Source organism: Ochotona curzoniae, unplaced genomic scaffold (assembly GCF_017591425.1).
Source record: "Ochotona curzoniae isolate NIBS_2020 unplaced genomic scaffold, NIBS_Ocur_1.0 scaffold_4701, whole genome shotgun sequence".
In the NCBI taxonomy this organism is placed as follows: domain Eukaryota; kingdom Metazoa; phylum Chordata; class Mammalia; order Lagomorpha; family Ochotonidae; genus Ochotona; species Ochotona curzoniae.
The window spans coordinates 60959735-60978706 of record NW_024467122.1 but is presented as its reverse complement, the minus strand read 5'-3'; the positions used below and the strand labels follow the sequence as shown (position 1 = coordinate 60978706).

The 18972-nt window shown below is 43.0% G+C and overlaps 1 protein-coding gene across 1 annotated transcript in view; it reads left to right on the top strand.

Annotated features, from left to right (window-relative positions):
• Nucleotides 1-18972, top strand: part of PRTG (protogenin) — a 135738-nt gene that overhangs the window by 58847 nt on the left and 57919 nt on the right. Inside the window, exons 10-11 of the mRNA XM_040968452.1 lie at nt 524-829; nt 2726-2914. Coding sequence (XP_040824386.1) covers nt 524-829; nt 2726-2914 — 495 coding nt within the window. The remainder of the gene's footprint in view (nt 1-523; nt 830-2725; nt 2915-18972) is intronic.

Below are 18972 nucleotides of genomic sequence, written 5' to 3'. Positions count from 1 at the left end.
GTTCTTGTCCCATCCTAAAATGCTTGTTTGTTCAAATTATTGGAAGAGAAGGTAAAATCTATTGTGAGAAGACAAGCTTTGTAATAATTTTTAAAGTGTGATTTTTCAAATAATTATCTCCTAGTTTATAACACTGGAATCCTGGGCTTGATGCGTGTATGATTCAGGCCCTTTTTGCTTTAGGGAACTGTTGGTGAAAGTATTTGGCTTAAATATTTTTAAAGTCACCCCTACAAATAATCATAACAACAATGATAAAAACCTTACTTTTTTGGGGTCCACGTGCTTGATCCTCTCTGTCATTATATGTCTTCTTTTTTTGGTTGTTGGTGGTGGGTGTTTGTTTTTTTTTTTTTTTTTTTTTTTTGCTTATTCTGTGCTTCCCTGGAAATCTCTACCAGACAAAGTATCTGTCCTTTCCAATGTTATATGTTACTGTTAAGATTATTCAGTATATATTGATATGCTAACTGGTAGTTTGATCTTACATACTTACTGGCAACCTGTTTCCTTATCTGACTAGTTCCTCTGAGACCTCCTGAAATCAGCTTGACAAGTCGAAGTCCCACCGATATTCTCATCTCTTGGCTTCCGATCCCAGCCAAATACCGGCGTGGCCAAGTGGTGCTGTATCGCCTGTCCTTCCGCCTAAGCACTGAGAGCTCCATCCAAGTTCTGGAGCTCCCAGGGACCACACATGAGTACCTTTGGGAAGGTTTGAAGCCTGACAGTGTCTATCTGGTCCGGATTACTGCAGCCACCAGAGTGGGGCTGGGAGAGTCATCAGTGTGGACTTCACATAGGACGCCCAAAGCTACAAGTGTGAGAGGTAAATTCCTAAACACTGTTGAGGATAGGTTTGTTTTTTCAGTTTTGTTTTATGAATAAAAATTACACAAAGCATGCACTTATTTGAAAACAAAAGTTCAACTGTTGTCCCTTTTTTGCATAGAGCTTATTAGTGGGTTTTTTTTTTCATTGTTCTGTTAGTTTACTTAGCATTTTGTTTTTTGTTTTTGGTAAAGATTTATTTTACTTTTATTGGAAAGTCAGATATACAGAAAGGAGAAGAGACAAAAATCTTCTGTCCAATAATTCACTCCCCTAGTGACCACAATGGCCAAAGCTGCGCTCATCCGAAGCCAGGAACCAAGAGCTTCTTCCTGGTCTCCCACACAGGTGCAGGGTCCCAAGGCTTTGGGCCATCCTTGACTGCTTTCCTAGGCCACAAGCAGGGAGCTGGACGGGAAGCAAGGCTGCTGGAATTAGAACCAGCACCTATATGGGATCCTGGCACATTCAAGGCGAGGACTTTAGGACCCTGCCTAGCAAGTCTTTTATGGACAGATTAGTCAAAATCAAACTAAATTACCCAAGGCAATGTACAATGTAGGTAGTAGAGATTTAGTATCATTGCCCATACCTTCAGCTCAATCGATATACCATAATTCATATTTTTAAGAGTCATTTATGTTTGTTTGGAAGGGAGAGTTATAGAGAGAGAAGGAAAGAGAGAAAGAGTTCTTCCATCTGCTGGTTCACTCCCCAAATGGCCACAGTGACTGTAGCTGGGACAGTCTGAAGCCAGTGGCCAGGAGCTTCTTTGGGGTCTCTCATGTGGGTGCAGGGGCCCAAGGACTTGAGCCATCCACTGCCTTCCCAGGCCATTAGCAGGAAGCTAAATTAGAAGTGGATCTGCCATGGCTTGACCTGGCACTTGAAAGACGTGCTGCCACTGCAGGAGGAGGCTGACTTAGCTTGTTGTGCCATGTTGCCAGCTCAAGTCTCTAAATTCTTAATTTTGTTTATTTCATTTGAAAGGCAGAGAGAGGGGGAGTGAGATCAATGTTCTGTTCAATGGTTTACTCTCCTAATGCCTGCAACTGAAACTCAGTACAGTTCTCCTACAAGAATGGTGGGGCACACAGGAGGCTGCGTTAGAAGCAGAGGAGGTGGGCTGTCAACCAAGCTCGCTTATAATATGTGGATACAGGCTTCTTAGGCAGTGACCTAAGTGGTGTGCCAAGCACCTTCCTTAGATTGGGAGGCCCTAGACCCTTCTCATATACTAATATGAGATATGTTACCACTTTTTGTTCTTAAGTGATTACAGAAGAGTGTTAGATGTCAAATTGGAATGTAATTTCATTTCTTTGAAAAAGAAGGGGTGTTTTTGGTATTTACCTATCTTTTTACAATAGCATTTTGTATTTTTCCATCTCAAAGTTTAGTATCATTGTGAGAGTTTGAAAGTTAGACTTGAGCCCAGTGCAATAGCGTACTGGTTAAGGTCCTCGCCTTGAATGCGCCGGGATCCCATATTGGCACTGGTTCTAATCCCAGCAGCCTCGCTTCCCATCCAGCTCCCTGCTTGTGGCCCAGGAAAGCAGTCGAGAACAGCCCAGAGCATTGGGACCCTGCACCCACGTGGGAGACCTGGAAGTGGTTCCTGGCTCCTGGCTTCAGATTGGCGCAGCACCAGCCATTGAAGCCACTTGGGGAGTGAATTATCGGATGGAATATCTTCCTCTCTGTCTCTCCTCCTTCTCTCTACATCTACATTTCCAATAAAAATAAATAGATTTTTTAAAAAAGAAAGTTAGGCTGATGTATTATTTTCTATAATTAAAGTTTTTTGTTAACTGTTGGCTTACCATTTAAGAGATCTGGACTATTCTGTTTCCCTTTGGATTGTGGATTATTTCTGTTTTCTGGTGGATGTCAGCTCCCAGGTCTCCGGAGTTACATTTGGAACCCTTAAATTGTACCACCATTTCGGTGAAATGGCAGCGAGACGCTGAGGACACCGCAGCCATCCAGGGCTACAAGCTGTACTACAAAGAAGAAGGGCAGCAGGAGAACGGACCCTTTTTCTTGGATACCCGGGACCTTCTCTATACTCTGAGTGGCTTGGGTAAGTCTGTGTTAGGCTTTTCCTTTTTTCCTTCCTCTAACCAACTGGGGGAAAAGTTACCAGATATGACTATGAAACTAGCTTGGTGTTACAAAGAACTGATTATTAATGACATCACACCAGATGTCTACTGCTTTCACCAGTGACCATTGGCGCACACATGCAGCTGGGATACACACCTGTGTCTTTGCTCTAGCTCTGCAAATTCATTTTTCTCTCTGGAGTTTGCCTGTGGTGGTGTCAGGTCCCGAGGGATGATCATGCATATAGTGGATTAGAGCAGGGACATCACCAAGTGATCAAATACTGCTCAATGATTAAGCTTAACTTCAACATTTGTCTGAGAGTTCCGTATATGTGCATTGTATTTCTTCTCCCATGTGAAGCAATATGCGTATTGATGCATAAAATAGTATCTTATGTGTGACCCAGATAACTCTAAATATTTACTTTCCATAACTCTGTCCCTGGAACACAAGAAAAAGAATTGTGTTAGCTCACTAGCATTATTAAAGATACTGATTTCACCGTTAATCCCATATTTAGGCAGTAAAGGGAATTTCAGTTTCTAAACATTTTTAGAAAATAAAGACAATTAGAGGTTAGCATTTAGCAGTGGTGATTAATGGTCCCCTAGGTGTGCTCTTGACTCCACTTTCCTGATAATGCACATGCTGGAACTATAGGTGACAGCTTCGATAGCTGGGCCCCTGCCACTCATGTGGGAGCCCTGGGCCTTCCCCGCCCCAGCCGTTGCAGGCATTTAGGGAACGAACCAACAGATAGAACTGCCTTTTGTCTTTCTGTTTGTGTCTTTACCTCTTAAATAATTAAAACCTTAAGAAGAAAAGTTGATTTCTAACATGAACAAATGAATGTAAACAAGATGTCCGCTAAGCAAAGAATGAAATATACATTTAGCCATTTCTTTCTCAGGAGTAAAGTTTTATGCTTAAGTACAAAACAGTCAGTTTCATTATGATTACTATGCAAATGCCCTCTGAACTGCATTAGCATCTTCTACTGGTATTAGAATTTACCAGAGCATTTTGGCTTTTCCTTGCACAGACTGCATTATGGAGGAGAGGAAAGTGGTACTACCGGCTTCTCCATTTCTTTCCTGACCTCATGGTGACATAAACTCTGAGCTTTGGGATCTCCTGTTGAGTAGGACATGGTGGTGGGAATCTGTTTCCGATGCAGCAGTGCAGAACAGCATCCTGCCATTCTTGCCATAGCTTTCCAGGTGGTATTTCACTCATAATCTTGTTACAGCAGTTCTTCATTTGCTCTACATTCTCTTAACTAAGTTCCGCTATTGATTTCTGTCACACAACTTTATAAACAACAAGGACAGGTTGCATTGTTCAGATTGAACTTCTGTAAATCATTGTTTCTGGGATGGTATTAACCCAGCCCGTTGGCAGCAAAGGCAATGTGTATTCTTCTCTGAACATGCTGCTTTTCCACGTACGTGTTATTAATCTAAGAAAATTGTACTCAGCACAGTGAAGTGTCCAAAATCCTTAGGAAAGGGAAAGATAGATCCATCATCCATCCACTGATTCACCCCCCTAAATGGCAGTGACAGCTGGGCTGTGCCGGCCAAAATCAGGAGCTAGGAGCTTCATTGAGTCCTTTGCTTGGGTGCAGGGCTGAGTGACTTGGACCATCTTCTGTTGTTTTCTCAGGTGTGTTAGCAGGGAGCTGGTTGGAAGTAGAGCAGCCAAGATTCAAATAAGTGCCTGTATGAGATGTCAGCATTGCAGGAAGCTGCTATATGGGCCACAAGATGTGTTTTAGAATTTGGAGGTTTTTGGGCCCGGCATGATGGCGCAGTGGTTAAGGTCCTCGCCTTGCACGCCCAGGATCCCATATGGGTGCCAATTCTAATCCCTGCGGCCCGCTTCCCACCCAGCTCCCTGCCTGTGGCCTGGAAAAGCAGTCAAGGACGGCCCAAAGCTTTGGGACCCTGCTCCCGCGTGGGAGACCCAGAAGAGGCTCCTGGCTTCGGATTGGCTCAGCTCCAGCCGTTGCAGCCGCCTGGGCAGTGAATCATTGGATGGAAGATCTTCCTCTCTGTCTCTCCTCTCTGTATATCCACCTTTCCAATAAAATAAAATAAATATTTAAAAACAAAAAGAATTTGGAGGTTTTTGGATTTTAGAAAATTGGCATAGAATTTACTGGTTAAATATTCCTGATCGGGCCCAGTGCGATAGTGTAGTGGTTAAAGTCCTCGCCTTGAAAGCACCGGGATCCCATATGGGTGCCGGTTCTGATCCCAGCTGCCCCGTTTCCTATCCGGCTCCCTGCTTGTGGTCTGGGAAAGCAGTCAAAGACGGCCCAAAGCTTTAGGACCTTGCACCCGCGTGGGAGAGCTGGAGGAATGTCTTGGCTCCTGTCTTCGGATCAGCGCAGCTTTGGCCATTGTGGTCACTAGGGGAGTGAATTATTGGACGGAAGATCTTCCTCTCTGTCTCTTCCTCTCTGTATATCTGACTTTGCAGTAGAAATAAAATAAATCTTTTGAAAAAAATTCCTGATCCACAATCCAAAATTAGAAATGCTCCCAACAATAAAACTTTTTTAAAAATGTATTTATTAGTTTGAGAAAGAGAGAATTGTCTCACCTACTGCTCATTCTCCAAACACCTGTAACCGAAAGGATGGAGCCAGACTAAAGCCGGCAGCCGGGAGCTCAGTAGTTCACCCTCTGGGCTTCAGGAAACAGTGTAGCCGTTACTGCTGTCTCCCCCAGGACCTGCCTTTAACAGAGAACTAGAGTCAGGAGCAGGTGCAGAGTGAACTCCAGGATCTCTGTTGGGGATGCATGCACTCTGACCTGCAGACCAAGCACCCACCTGCAAGTCTGCAAGTTTTTGAGTGCTATGTCATTGCCCAAAGAAATTTATTTTTCGATTTTTTTGTATTTGCGCTACTTCACCTGTATCTAGTAAGAAACAGAATTTGGGACAATTATTGGTGAAGAATCATAAATGAAATTCAGTAGTTCACTATTAAGAAAATATAAATGTAAAGAACATTAAAACCAAAACAAAACAAAATCCTGCATTCTGGTATGCTCTTCTTGAATATGTGTGTTACAGGCTACTTATTCAGAATTCTTAGGAAAAGCAAAATGATGCTCTAGTAGGAAAAACAATCTTAGAGAAACAATATTGAAACTTTGGCAACTAAAAATGGCTTTAAAATTTTTTTTGGGATTTTCTGTAGTGCATATGTGTATCTATGGGAGAGAGGAAGACCTGTTGATATTTGAAATTTCAACAGTCTCTAATAGACAACTTTCAATGATGTGTTTTTATTTTCTCCTATATTTTAAAAACTAATTTTTATGTGTTACTGTCTTTTGGAGTAAAATCTGTTGTGTATGTTATTGAAAGTAACATACTTTGGGCCCGGCGCGGTGGCGCAGTAGTTAAGGTCCTCGCCTTGCATGCCCGGGATCCCATATGGGCGCCGGTTCTAATCCCGGCAGCCCCGCTTCCCTTCCAGCTCCCTGCTTGTGGCCCGGGAAAGCAGTCGAGGACGGCCCAAAGCTTTGGGACCCTGCACCCGTGTGGGAGACCCGGAAGAGTCTCCTGGCTTCGGATCAGCATAGCATCGGCCGTTGCGCTCACTTGGGGAGTGAATCATCGGACGGAAGATCTTCCTCTCTGTCTCTCCTCTCTGTATATCCGCCTTTCCAATAAAAAAATAATAAATCTTTAAAAAAAAAAAGAAAGAAAGTAACATACTTTAAGTCACTCTTAAGTGCATAAACGGGAAAATACCTTTGTTGCAGTCAGTATACCATGGCTATTACAACAGCTTAGTGTGTTTCCTGGTTGGAATTAAACGGAGTGGTTGAACTAATTGAAGTTCAAGACATTGAGGGCCTCTGTGGAGGCCCAGGAGCTTTCTGGCGAGACAGTGAGTTCAGGTCCCCTGCCTGGCTGACTAGCAGGGAGGCACTTGTGTGGATTGTACAGCTGCGGACTCCATCAGCCTCAAGGTGCTTTTTGATCTGGAGACCCCCCACCCCGCAAGGGCTATTCTGTCTTTTCTAGAAACTTGGTGGTGGGGAGCTCACAAAGTTGACCATATCAAATACCAAGTATGCTTAGCTCAGGAAGCAGGCAGGTGTGACCAGCTCTCAACACATCTGCTTGTTTCTTCTGGGTTTGGGGCCCGCTGTGTGTTCTGTTAACTGGCCAGCTGACCATCTGTGACCATTTTCAGTTAGAGCATCTGGTGGCTGCTGCCTGTTTAACCGAGAGTGATGTGTTTGGAGGGCAGTAGGTGAAGGGAATTCTGTCTTGTGTCATGCAGAGTGAATACTTGCTTTCACTGAACTTCTTCCTTTTAAAGATGCTGGATGACTAAATGTAATAAGGGGTGTGAAAATGAAATTTAAATGCTTCTGTTTGCTGAGTCAGTATCAGTTTGAGTCACAAACTAATGTCTCAAAATTTGATTTTCATAGCAACCCCCTTTCTGATGCCCTTGAACATCTTATTTTCTACTTTGGATAATTAAGTTTTCAACTTAAAAAGTATGTTACTGAGACACATTCTTCTGGGAAATACACACAGCCCTTTGTTTCTGAAAGAGAAAGACCTGTGAATTCAATATAGTTCAACTGAGTTAGCAAGCGTTTTGAGTGTTTTCTAAGGAAGGCATTGTGATACTGCAAAAACGGGTAGATTATCTGCTTAGAAGAGGAACAAATAAATCAAGGTATTTAATGGGCTTACTTTTTTTCCAGTTTTCTCCAAATATCTGATGAACTCAATTTAACTATACTTGGTATTGAGAGTTAGTTTAGAACGGGTCACTCTAAAATCTCAAAGCTGAGTTTCCTGAGTTGTGGAATGCTTTGTGAAAGTGCCTTTCCTCGAGTCAGCAGGAGGAGATTCCATGCAGTGCAGACAGGGCACTGTGAGCACCAACGGCATGTCGACTTTGCTTTGAAAAGAATTAAAATCCAAATGATCAAACATGGAAGTCACAGCTGAAGGTGAGCCAGAGTCTTTCTGGAGACTGTATTCCTCATCCTTCTCATCAGAGAAACCTTAGGGAATGCTCAGCTAAGAGCTGGAAATATCCGACAGGTGAGAGTACTTGTCACGTAGTTGTACTGTTTTCTGACTGCATCACTGAAGATGGAATCCATGATGCGCTAGGTTTTATAACAGTATCCTCCTCGGGCCTGGCGCAATGGCCTAGCAGCTAAAGTCCTCTCCTCGAACACCTGGGATCCCATATGGGTGCCGGTTGTAATCCCTGCAGCTCCACTTCCCATCCAGCTCCCTGCTTGTGGCCTGGGAAAGCAGTTGAGGACGGCCCAAAGCCTCGGGGCCCTGCACCCGCGTGGGAGACCTGGCTTCGGATCGGCGCAGCATCAGCTGTTGTGCTCACTTGGGGAGTGAATCAATGGACGGAAGATCTTCCTCTCTGTCTCTCCTCCTCTCTGTATAGCTGACCTTTCAATAAATAAATAAATCTTTTTTAAAAAAAAACAAACAAACCAGTATCCTCCTAGTCATGAATAGTTGTCAGGATATTTTTCCACCGACTTGAAGTCTATAAATTCATTTCAGATAATCTGGTGCCTTGAGGTTACATACTAGCTCAAGCAAAGTTCTCGAAAATAGGATTTATCTCAAGTAACATGAAACTAACAATATAAACATTAGACGTTCTGTTTAGATTAGTTTTGACTTCTTAAAGCAGTGCTGGATTCTGTGAGAGTAAGTTGCATTTATTTATTAGTAGGTCCTGTTATAGGATCAGTGTATTGAAAAAATGTGGGTGTGATTATGATCCATTATTCTTTAGTTTACCATATGCAAAATCTTCGGGAACACATCTCCCATTTTGCATCTCTTTGCTTAATTTCCACTTTTTGTGAAAATAGCTCCTCTGAACTGTATCCTGTTGTACTGTCTCTTTCAAACAGTCAGAAAACAAATTGATTTGGCTGGGGTCAGCCGACTTCTTAAAAAGCAGTTTTTGGAAATTACCTGCTGTATTATGTAGGCCAAAAATCAAAGTGTGAGTACAAATTAAAACAAAAGGAAGATTTGAAAAGTGATGCATTTTAAGTGATTATCTTTTTGGATTTTTAACTTGTATTTATGTGTGTGAAAGGCAGAAAAAGATGGGTAGATAGAGAACCATTTACTGGTTGACTCCTGGAATGCCCACGATGGCCGAGGCAAGGCCAGAAACCCCATCTAGGTCTCCCGAATAAGTGGCAGTGACCCCTCCAACTGTACCATCCCTGTTGCCTCCCAGAGTGTACGTCAGTAGGCAGCGGTGTCAGAGATGGGATTTGAACCCAGGGTCATCCAGTTGTTTAAGCCTTTATGACTTTTTTTTTTTTTTTTAGAATTTATCTATTTTTATTGGAAAGTCAGATATACAGAGAGGAGGAGAGATCTTCCATTCGATGGTTCACCTCCCCCAAATGACCTCAAAGGCCAGTGCTGCACCGATCCAAAGCCAGGAGCCAGCAGCCTCCTGCAGCTCTCCCACATGGGTGCAGGGTCCCAAGGCTTTGGGCCATCCTTGACTGCTTTCCCAGGTCACAAGCAGGGAGCTGGATGGGAAGTGGGGCAGCTAGGATTAGAACCGGTACCCATATGGGATCCCAGCACATTCAGGGTGAAGACTTCAGCTGCTAGGCCATTGCGCTGGGCACCCTCTATAATGTCTCTCACTGCAGCCCATGCAGACTAATCTAATGTACCACGGGATCTTTGTCACAGTCATCAACTCTGCTATGGTGACAAAGGAGCAACCTAGAAAACGTGTAAGTATTGGTTGTTTTTTTTTTTAAGATATTTTTATTTTTATTACAAAGTCAAATATACAGAGAGGACGTGAGACAGGGAGGCAGATCTTCCATCCGAAGATTCACTCCCCAAATGACCACAACGGCTGGTCCGAAGCCAGGAGCCAGGAGCTTCCTCCAGGTCTCCCACACAGGTCAGGGTCCCAAAGCTTTGGGCCGTCTTCGACTGCTTTCCCAGGCCACAAGCAGGGAGCTGGAAGGGAAGCGGGGCTGCCGGGGTTAGAACCGGCGCCCATATGGGATCCCTGGTGTTTAAGGCGAGGATTTTAGCCACTAGGCCATTGCGCCGGGCCCAAGTATTGTTAAGAAGATGTAGTGAAATATTACAGACACAGAAATGTGAATTTCATAGAACTTCTGACGTACCTCTGAGTAGTAGCAGCCTTTTAATTTATGTGTGTGTGTGAGAGAGAGAGAGAAAAAAGATTTCTCTATAGTAAAGATTTTTTGCTACGAGGGACTGCATTAAAGGCACCAGGCCACATGATCATAGTTTAGTTGTTGTCTGTTAGCTCAGTGTAGTTTTTGTTTCCCTAAGTGCAGTCCCAAAACAACAGCTTAATTCGGAAGTTTCCTGAAGAGCTGGCTACCAGCCTGCCTCCTGTACTGACTTTTACATGAGTTTGTAACTTGTTAAGGTGTTCCAGGTTGTCTTTCGCTTTAGTTGAGTTTGCTCCCCAGAGGCATGCAGCCACAGATGTAATGATGTTGTCTGTCCCTGAAGACATCTGATTTCTTGTGATTTGGTGCACTTCATTTTAGCTGCCTGTGATATGGCCAGACTAACTAGATTTCATAGCTTCTTGTATTTCTTAATTTATTTGAGACTGTCCGCAATGTCGCCAGATTACTGAAGCAGGATCTGGGAACACAATCCAAGTCTTCATGTGGATGGCAGTGATTCAGTCACGACTCCCTTCATTGGTATAGGGTCCGTAGGAGTGAGAAGCTGAATGGGGGCCAGTTGCTGAACCGAGATGTGGATGTCTTAAGCAGCAGCTTCACCTCTTAACTACATATCCACCTGTGCGTTTTTATTTTTATTGTTTTTAAAAGATTTATTTTATTTTTATTGGCAAGGCAGATATACAGAGAGGAGAGACAGAGAGGAAGATCTTCCATCCGATGATTCACTCCCCAAGTGAGCGCAACCGCCAGTGCTGCTGTGCCAATCCAAATCCAGGAGCCTCTTCCGGGTCTCCCACGCGGGTGCAGGGTCCCAAAACTTTGGGCTGTCCTCAACTGCTTTCCCAGGCCACAGGCAGGGAGCTGGAAGGGAAGCGGGGCTGCTGGGATAGAACCGGCACCCATATGGGATCCCGGGCATGCAAGGCGAGGACCTTAACCACTGCGTCACTGCACCGGGCCCCACCTGTGCGTTTTTAAATGAGTGTTAATAATAATAACAGGTATGAGTTCTGGAAATCTGTTCCCTAATCTCTTTGGATGCACAGGGTATAACCAGAGGGAATGTGTTTACCCCGCACAGCTGCTGCCTTGGAGCTTTATCATGGGTGTAGCACACCACAGTGTTGTGTGCTAAGTCCTCCTCAGGACTGGAGGAGCACGGATCATGGTGCTCTCTGGAACTCAACGGGTCTGAAATAAAAAGCCTCCTATGCTTTCCTGATTGAGGTTTGTTAGAAGTATTACACAGAAATTTTTTGGTCTTCCCAACTAGAAGACAAGTTAAATTTAGAAATTTCTGAGAATGCCTGCTCTTACCACTGTGAATTAATTAACTTGAAACCATCTCCACACACAGTTTTGACTTTTGTAAATCTTCACTAAACTCATGAAGACATATGATGCCAGAGTCTAGCTCCAGCCGAGTTCAGAACTCATGAAGGGTGCATGCAGTAGGTGTAGAGAAAAGAAATGAACCACTACAATTTCAGGATCATAATGGACAATTCAAGAAAGCTTTCGCCTTTATACAGAAGCAGTCACAAGCTCTGGCGCAATCGTGGTCAAGTGGGTGTTTCCAAGGATAATTCTGCCCTTTGTTTCACCTTAAAGCTCTCAATCAGTAACAATCCTCATTCTACAACTTAATCTTGAATCAGTTAAGGGAGGAAATGCATCACAAAAAGGGGGGGGGGACCTGAAAATCAAGGATGGTCAAATGGGGGCAGCAGAGACAGAGGCTGCATGAATTGTAAAAGGCTCTTTTGCAAGATTTATCAGCAACATCAACTTCCTTCTATAGTAAAAACCAACTCCACAGCAGCAAACCATGCCTGAATAGATTACAGAATTCTCAGCAAGGTGGTCTGGTGTCCATGCAAAGGGAGGTGGAACTGCCTTCAGGTGGTTGTAGAGACATCTGCGGGCCTGCCATGCAGCAGGAAATTCCTTGTGGCCCTGCCTGCAATGAAACAGTTCTCTTCACATCTTTGTGTCCCCCATATGTACTGCAAAGACCTCAGAAATATGATGTAATGCTAGTTTGAAAAGCAAAATTCCTATCTTCATTTCTCCCTGCTCTCTCTTTCCCTCCTTCTTTCCTTTTAAAGATTTATTTACAAAGTTGAAAGGTAGAGTGAGAGAAAGGAGATAAGAGATGTTTGTCTATTGATCCACTCCCCAAATGGCCACTATAGTCTGCGCTGGTGCAGGTAAAATCCAGGAGCCAGGAACTTCTGCATCTCCCAGTGGGTGATGGGGCTCAAGGACTCTACTCACCCTCCACTGATTTCCCAGGCAATTAATTAGGGACTTGTATTGAAAGTGAAGCAGATTGAGGCCTGGCTTAAAGTCCTCGCCTTGAAAGCACCAGGATCCCACATGGGCACTGGTTCTAATCATGGGAGCCCTACTTGCCATCCAGCTCCCTGCTAGTGGCCTGGGAAGGCAGTCGAGGATGACCCAAACCTTTAGGACCCTGAAACCATGTGGGAGACATAGAGGAGGCTGCTGGCTCCTGGCTTCAGTTTGTTGTAGCACTGGCCATTGAGATCATTTGGGGAGTGATTCATCAAACAGAAAATCTTCCTCTCTGTCTCTCCTTCTCTCTGTGTATCTGACTTTGCAATAAAAATAAATAAATTTTAAAAAAGAAAGTGAAGCAGAATGGTCTCAAATAGGCACCCATACGAGATGCCAGCACTACAGACATCCATTTATCTCACAGTGCCATGGAACTGGCCTTGGAAAAGCAAAATTTTTAATTTCAGGATAAATATAACTTATATGTCTTAGAAATACGCATAAATATCTATGTGTGTGTGTGTGTGTGTGTGTGTGTGTGTGTGTGTATGTGTGTGTCCGTGTCCCCTTTACATAAGACTGCTATCTGTACCGGCTTACTGTCATATTTGCTTCATAAAGCTGTTCAACTTTATCCATCATGATTATAGATTGTAACTTAAGCTTGCTTTCCAGTGTCTTTAAAATTTCAAACGTTGTGTGTATTGCATGTTCATAGTCTGTAGCAGGCACTGTGTATTGAGCCCAAGAAATAGGACAAGATGACAGGTCTGCCTCCAAGATCTTCAATTATTAGTGTCTGAGAAAGAATGAAAGTGCTGAAATAGAGTGCTCTGGAATGACAGAGGTGAAGGACTAATTTTTCTGCACAATGGAAACCATTTTACCACGCAGAGTAATGGTGGTAGAGAAAAGTCAGTCCAGTTAGAGGGGCTTAAAATGTACAACGACGAAGACTCAAGAACTCTTCTATCTCGTTGATTTGTCATGACTGAAACATGGGTACAGGGAGCAGTTGTAGAAATGTTGGCCATGGAGTTCATTAGGGCCTGTGTTTTAGAGGCCCTCTGTACACTGATAATGATTTGATCTTTGTCCTGTGTGAAGGACATGTATGCAGTGCAGAGTCATCAGACGTTTTCAAGTGGGAAGGTGATATACTTGTTTTAGAAAGGTTTCTGGTGGACTTTGCACAATGACTACATTGTTTAATCTTCTCTGCACAAGTGCCAGGATCTGGTATGGGCACCAGTTCGTATCCTGGCTGCTGCACTTCTTATCCAGCTCCCTGGTTGTGACTTGGGAGAGCAGCAGAGGATGGCTTAAAGCTTTGGGACCCTGCCTCCATGTGGGAGATACAGAAGAAACTCCTGGCTCCTGGCTTTGAATTGGTTCACCTCTTGTCATTGAGGCCACTTGGGGAGTGACCCAGCAGATGGAAGATCTTTCTCTCTATTTCTCCTGCTCTCTGTAAAGATGCCTTTCCAATAAAAATAAATAAATTTTTTTACAGTAAGTGGTAATGTTATTATAAAGGCTACAATTCAGCAATGCTGTGACTGTCAGCCAGATGAGGCTACTGGAGATGAGAATTCAATAAGATAATTCTGAAGGGCCCAGCGTGGTGGCCTAGCAGCTAAAGTCCTCACCTTGAACGCGCCGGGATCCCATATGATCGTAGGTTCTAATCCTGGCAGCCCCACTTCCTGTCCAGCTCAAATGGAAGATCTTCCTCTGTCTCTCCTCCTCTCTCTATATCTGCCTTTCCAATAAAAATTTAAAAAAAGAAGATAATTCTCAGAATGATCTAAAATGGTAAAAGTATAAGCTAAGATAGTAGATCCCTGGGAAGACGGCAATGGCGAAGTTCTTTCAGGATTAGAATAGGTTGAACTTTACTGATTACATGTGGATCTGGTTGGAGACCCTTTTGTAATACAAGTAATGGCTGAGGAGCCAGTGAAAAGATGCTAACATATCACTACACACAGATTAAAATTTCTAAAATGTATTTAAAACCTTGAAACTGTCAATAACAAGTGATGATACAAAACATCTGAAGCATGTATGCATTATTATAAAAATGTAGTCTAGAAAACAATTCAGTGCTTTCCTAAAATAAAATATACCCATGCTGTATGATCTACCATCCCATCCTCCATATTTACCCTAGAAAAAGAACAGGTTAGGTTCACACAAAAACCTACCAAGAAATGTATACCCCTAGTTACAGTTGCCAAGGATTAACAGTAACCTAAATTTCCCGGTGGTGAATGGATCAATAAAGTATAGCACTTCATACAATCACGACATTTCTTAGTAGTAAAAGGCAGTATACTATATTGCCACTTGCAGGTATTCACAAGACATATGAATGGTATTATGTTGAGTGAAAGCAGCCAGTCCCAAAGGATTCCATAATATGACATTTCTCTAGAAGTCAGAACTCAATATATAGATGAAAAACTTGATCAGTGATTGCCACTTGTTAGGGCAAGGGAAAGAATTTGATGGCAAAGGTGATGGAATTGTTCTGTATCCTCAGTGTGGTAATCACACACACTTGTGCATGTATTACCCAGGAATGTACCAAAGAAAGCTTCAGTTTTATATAAATTTAAAAGCTAAGAAGACTGAGACCTTTGAGATCAAATTGCCAGGTAAGAATCCCAGCTTTGATTCAGTCATTTTATCTCTATAAACCCTGGTTGCCTTTAAACCTCTAGGATGTAGAGGATTAAATGTTGTGCCATCAGTGCAGTGCATTGGAACATAGAGTTCAGTAACTTTTAAGATACTTGTGGATAGGATTAGGAAAGAGAAGAAATTAGAAGGATGCTGAAGAGCTCGGACTGTTTACTGCTACTTTGACAGCAGTAGAGCTTTTCAGGAACAGACCAGGTTGGGGCAAGTAGGAGATCCTAGTTCAGTTTGAATCATGTTGGATTGAAAAGGTTGGTATCTTGGTGAAGATTAACCATGGAAACTTAAAATAGTGAGTTCAGATGTCAGAAGTCCTGCGATGGTGAGTATGGTCATGCATTTCAAAGCCCTGGGTGCATACCTTGGTCTAAAGGACTCTGTGTTTCTGTTTTAGCTGCTGTTAGAGAATAAAGGGTCACCTCCCTGCAGCTTCTGTCTGATGCTGGCCAGTTAGGAGCGAAGAGGGGAGGACTCAGAAGGCCTTCCCAGATTTGGGTAGACCCATAACTCCTGGTGCATTAGGTATAAGAAAGATTAGTATATGGAAATGCTTAGCCAAGCAAATTCTGATTAAAAGGGTTTAGAATTGGTCAGAATTGAAAAGTGGACTTTTAGTTCCAGATTTGCATGTATAACAGGCTTCTTGCTTCTGAAAGGGCTCTGGGCTGTCTGGATGCCAGTACAGTCCTGAGTACTTTGCTTCTGCTGGTTAGATTTTGCTTTTTCTTCTGTACATACCCAGGCTGTGGTACTTGGAGTTCTCTGCTCTAGGTTCCCTGTGGTTATATGCAGCAATGTCCTAAAACAGGAGCCTGAAAATATATACTCATATGCATTGTCCAAGCCCAAGATGGAAACACTTACAGGCACAGAATGAATTTTCTGGGTTTGCAATGTTGAGGAAGTCTGCTGCTAAGGGAATGGTCCTACATCACTAACCTTGAAAGACAGTGCAGAAAGTTTGAGTGGGAGGAGCCAGGAAATGACACAAACACAGTGACCCTAACACAGGGAGTTCACTGTGGGCAGACAGGAGCACGGCCAACAAAGCTCACTGAATTTCTTGCAGCCTGTTTTTGGTTGCATCCATATTCTTGATTTGGTGCAAGTTTGAACCTTTCTCAATATCTTGCCTCTGAAGGTAGAGGAACTTTGAGAAGCAGAGCAGACCAGGCTACTAGCTTGAGAGAGGAAAACACAAGTGTTTCAAGAAGTTAATGGAAAATGCATGTGGTGAAAACAATTACGGGAGACTTACAGAAGACTTTTTTTTTTAAAGATTTATTTTTATTATTATTCTTTTTTTTGGAAGGACAGATATACAGAGAGGAGAGACAGAGAGGAAGATCTTCCGTCCAATGATTCACTCCCCAAGTGAGTGCAACGGCCGATGCAATGCCAATCCGAAGCCAGGAGCCTCTTCTGGGTCTCCCACGCGGGTGCAGGGTCCCAAAGCTTTGGGCTGTCCTCGACTGCCTTCCCGGGCCACAGGCAGGGAGCTGGAAGGGAAGCGGGGCTGCCGGGATAGAACTGGCGCCCATATGGGATCCCGGGCGTGCAAGGCGAGGACCTTAACCACTTGCGCCACCACGCCGGGCCCACAGAAGACTTTTATATCAACAGCTATTTTGAAATTACACCTGCCATGAACTTTTTGAGTATCTGATAAGGATGGCATTCCAAATAAAATTTAGTAAATCACAGAAGTCATTTTACAGTCTACTATGTGAAAGCCTTATTGTAACCTTTTGGACAATCCTATAGAATGACTAATACAGCTCTCATCATACACGTCTCTGCCTCTTAGATTGACAGGCTTGGGTGCGACCGTCTCTGCCTCTTAGATTGACAGGCTTGGGTGCGACGGCTCAATAGCTGAGTCCTCACCTAGCGTGTGCCAGGTCCCAGATGGGCACCAGTTTATGTCCTGGCCTTACCTCCCATCCAGTTCCCTGCTTGTAGCCTGTGAAGACAGTGAAGGATGGCCCAAAGCTTTGGGACCCTGCATCTATGTGGGAGACCCGAAAGAAGCTCCTGACTCCTGGCTTTGGATCAGCTCAGCTTTGGCCATTGCAGCCATTTGGGGAGTGAACCAAAGGCTGGAAGATCATTCTCTCTGTCTCTCCTCTCTGCAAATCTGTCCAGTAAAAATATGCGGATATTAAAAAAGTAGAGGATTGCCCACAATATTTAGTTGACATCCTAAAGGAATATCTTTGTGTATGTGTTTGTGCTGTAATATTGAACTGCATGAGAATCTTATTTATATTTACTTATTATATTTAGAGTATTTATTACAATATATTATATTTGCATGTTACATATACTTTATGAATAGTTGTAATACATTTGTATATGTGTGATATAATACTTCATTATTATAAATATTTATGAATAGTATTCTAAGGGAGGATTACATAACAATGTTCATATCTTAAAAAATCATTCTGAAGAGAAAAAAAAAACAGTAATATATTCCTATTTCTTAAACATTTTTCACTGTATTTGAGAAATGAAATCAGCTTGCCAAAAAATACCAAAGCCAAAAAATAATTAGGAAAAGAATTTGGATCCTCGGGTTGAGGTTAAGGTACGGCCTGTTATGCCAGCATCCACATGGGTGCCGATTCAAGAGTCCCAGCTGCTACACTTCCAGTCCAGTTCTGTGCTGATGCTCTAGGGGAAGCAGCAGAAGGTGGCCCAAGTCTTTGTAGGAAATGTCTCCTGGCTTTTGATAGGCACACCCCCAGCCTCTGGCCATTTTGGGTAGTGAGCCAGTGGATGAAAGGTACCTCTCTCTCCCCTTCTGTCTGTAACTCTTTCATATTAATAAAAATTAATTTTCTCAAAAAAAGAATTTTGAAGTTTTTCATGGACTTTTATATCCTTCATTTTAAATGGTTATCACCTTTCAGCATACTCTGAAACATGGAGAACTCAGTGAGAAACAACTGTGTTACTACCTAATAGAGTGTAGTATGTGAACAGAAGTGCAGATGCTTTTTAAGAAAAGGATATAGCAAAGTATATATTTTTTCTAGGAACAAAATGGATGTTGTTTGCCATAAAAGGCCGTCACTTTTGTAGGTTTGAAGTTGCATTTTACTGTTTTGGCAGCTGTGTGGCAAGTTTCCTGATAGACAATGCTTTGTGGAAGGAGCCCCTCCCCTGTTGCATCTGTTTTCCTTTTGGAGACTGACTTGAAAAGTTGATACTCCTGGTTTTCTTAAGAAAGCAGTTAACTGTAGAAGAACTTGTTTCGTGCTTAAATTAGCTTACTGTGATGCCTGTACATAGGTTTTGTCTTCTTGCTTCAGGGGGAGAAAAAGAGAGAGAGAGAGAGAGAGAGAGGAGATAAAGAAAATCCTCTGCCCTGAAAGCACATAGCACAGATAACCCTTTGACCTTTAGCACTGGGTAGAAGATTTACAGTACTTGCTGAGCCTCTCTGCCCAGGTTGCCTGAAAAGAACCCTAAATTAAATAAGGCCCCTGTGGAGACGGAGAAAATGAAGACAAGGAAGTTCCATTACTTCCAGAGGCCCTGTTTTGTTTTGTTTTGCCAGTCTATAAAGTGAAATGCCGTTTGTGTTGTGTTTCCAGTTTGGAGGTCTGGGGTCGGTTAATCATGAGAAGAGCTGGAGCGGTCGATGCCTGGGCATACTGCATCCTTCCCTATCTTGCTCTCAGCAAATAGCTGTGTAGTTGTTGACATTATCTGTGTAGTTTTGATGATGGTAGTTGAAGAGAAAGCAAAATAACAGAAACCTTTTTGGCAAACAGGC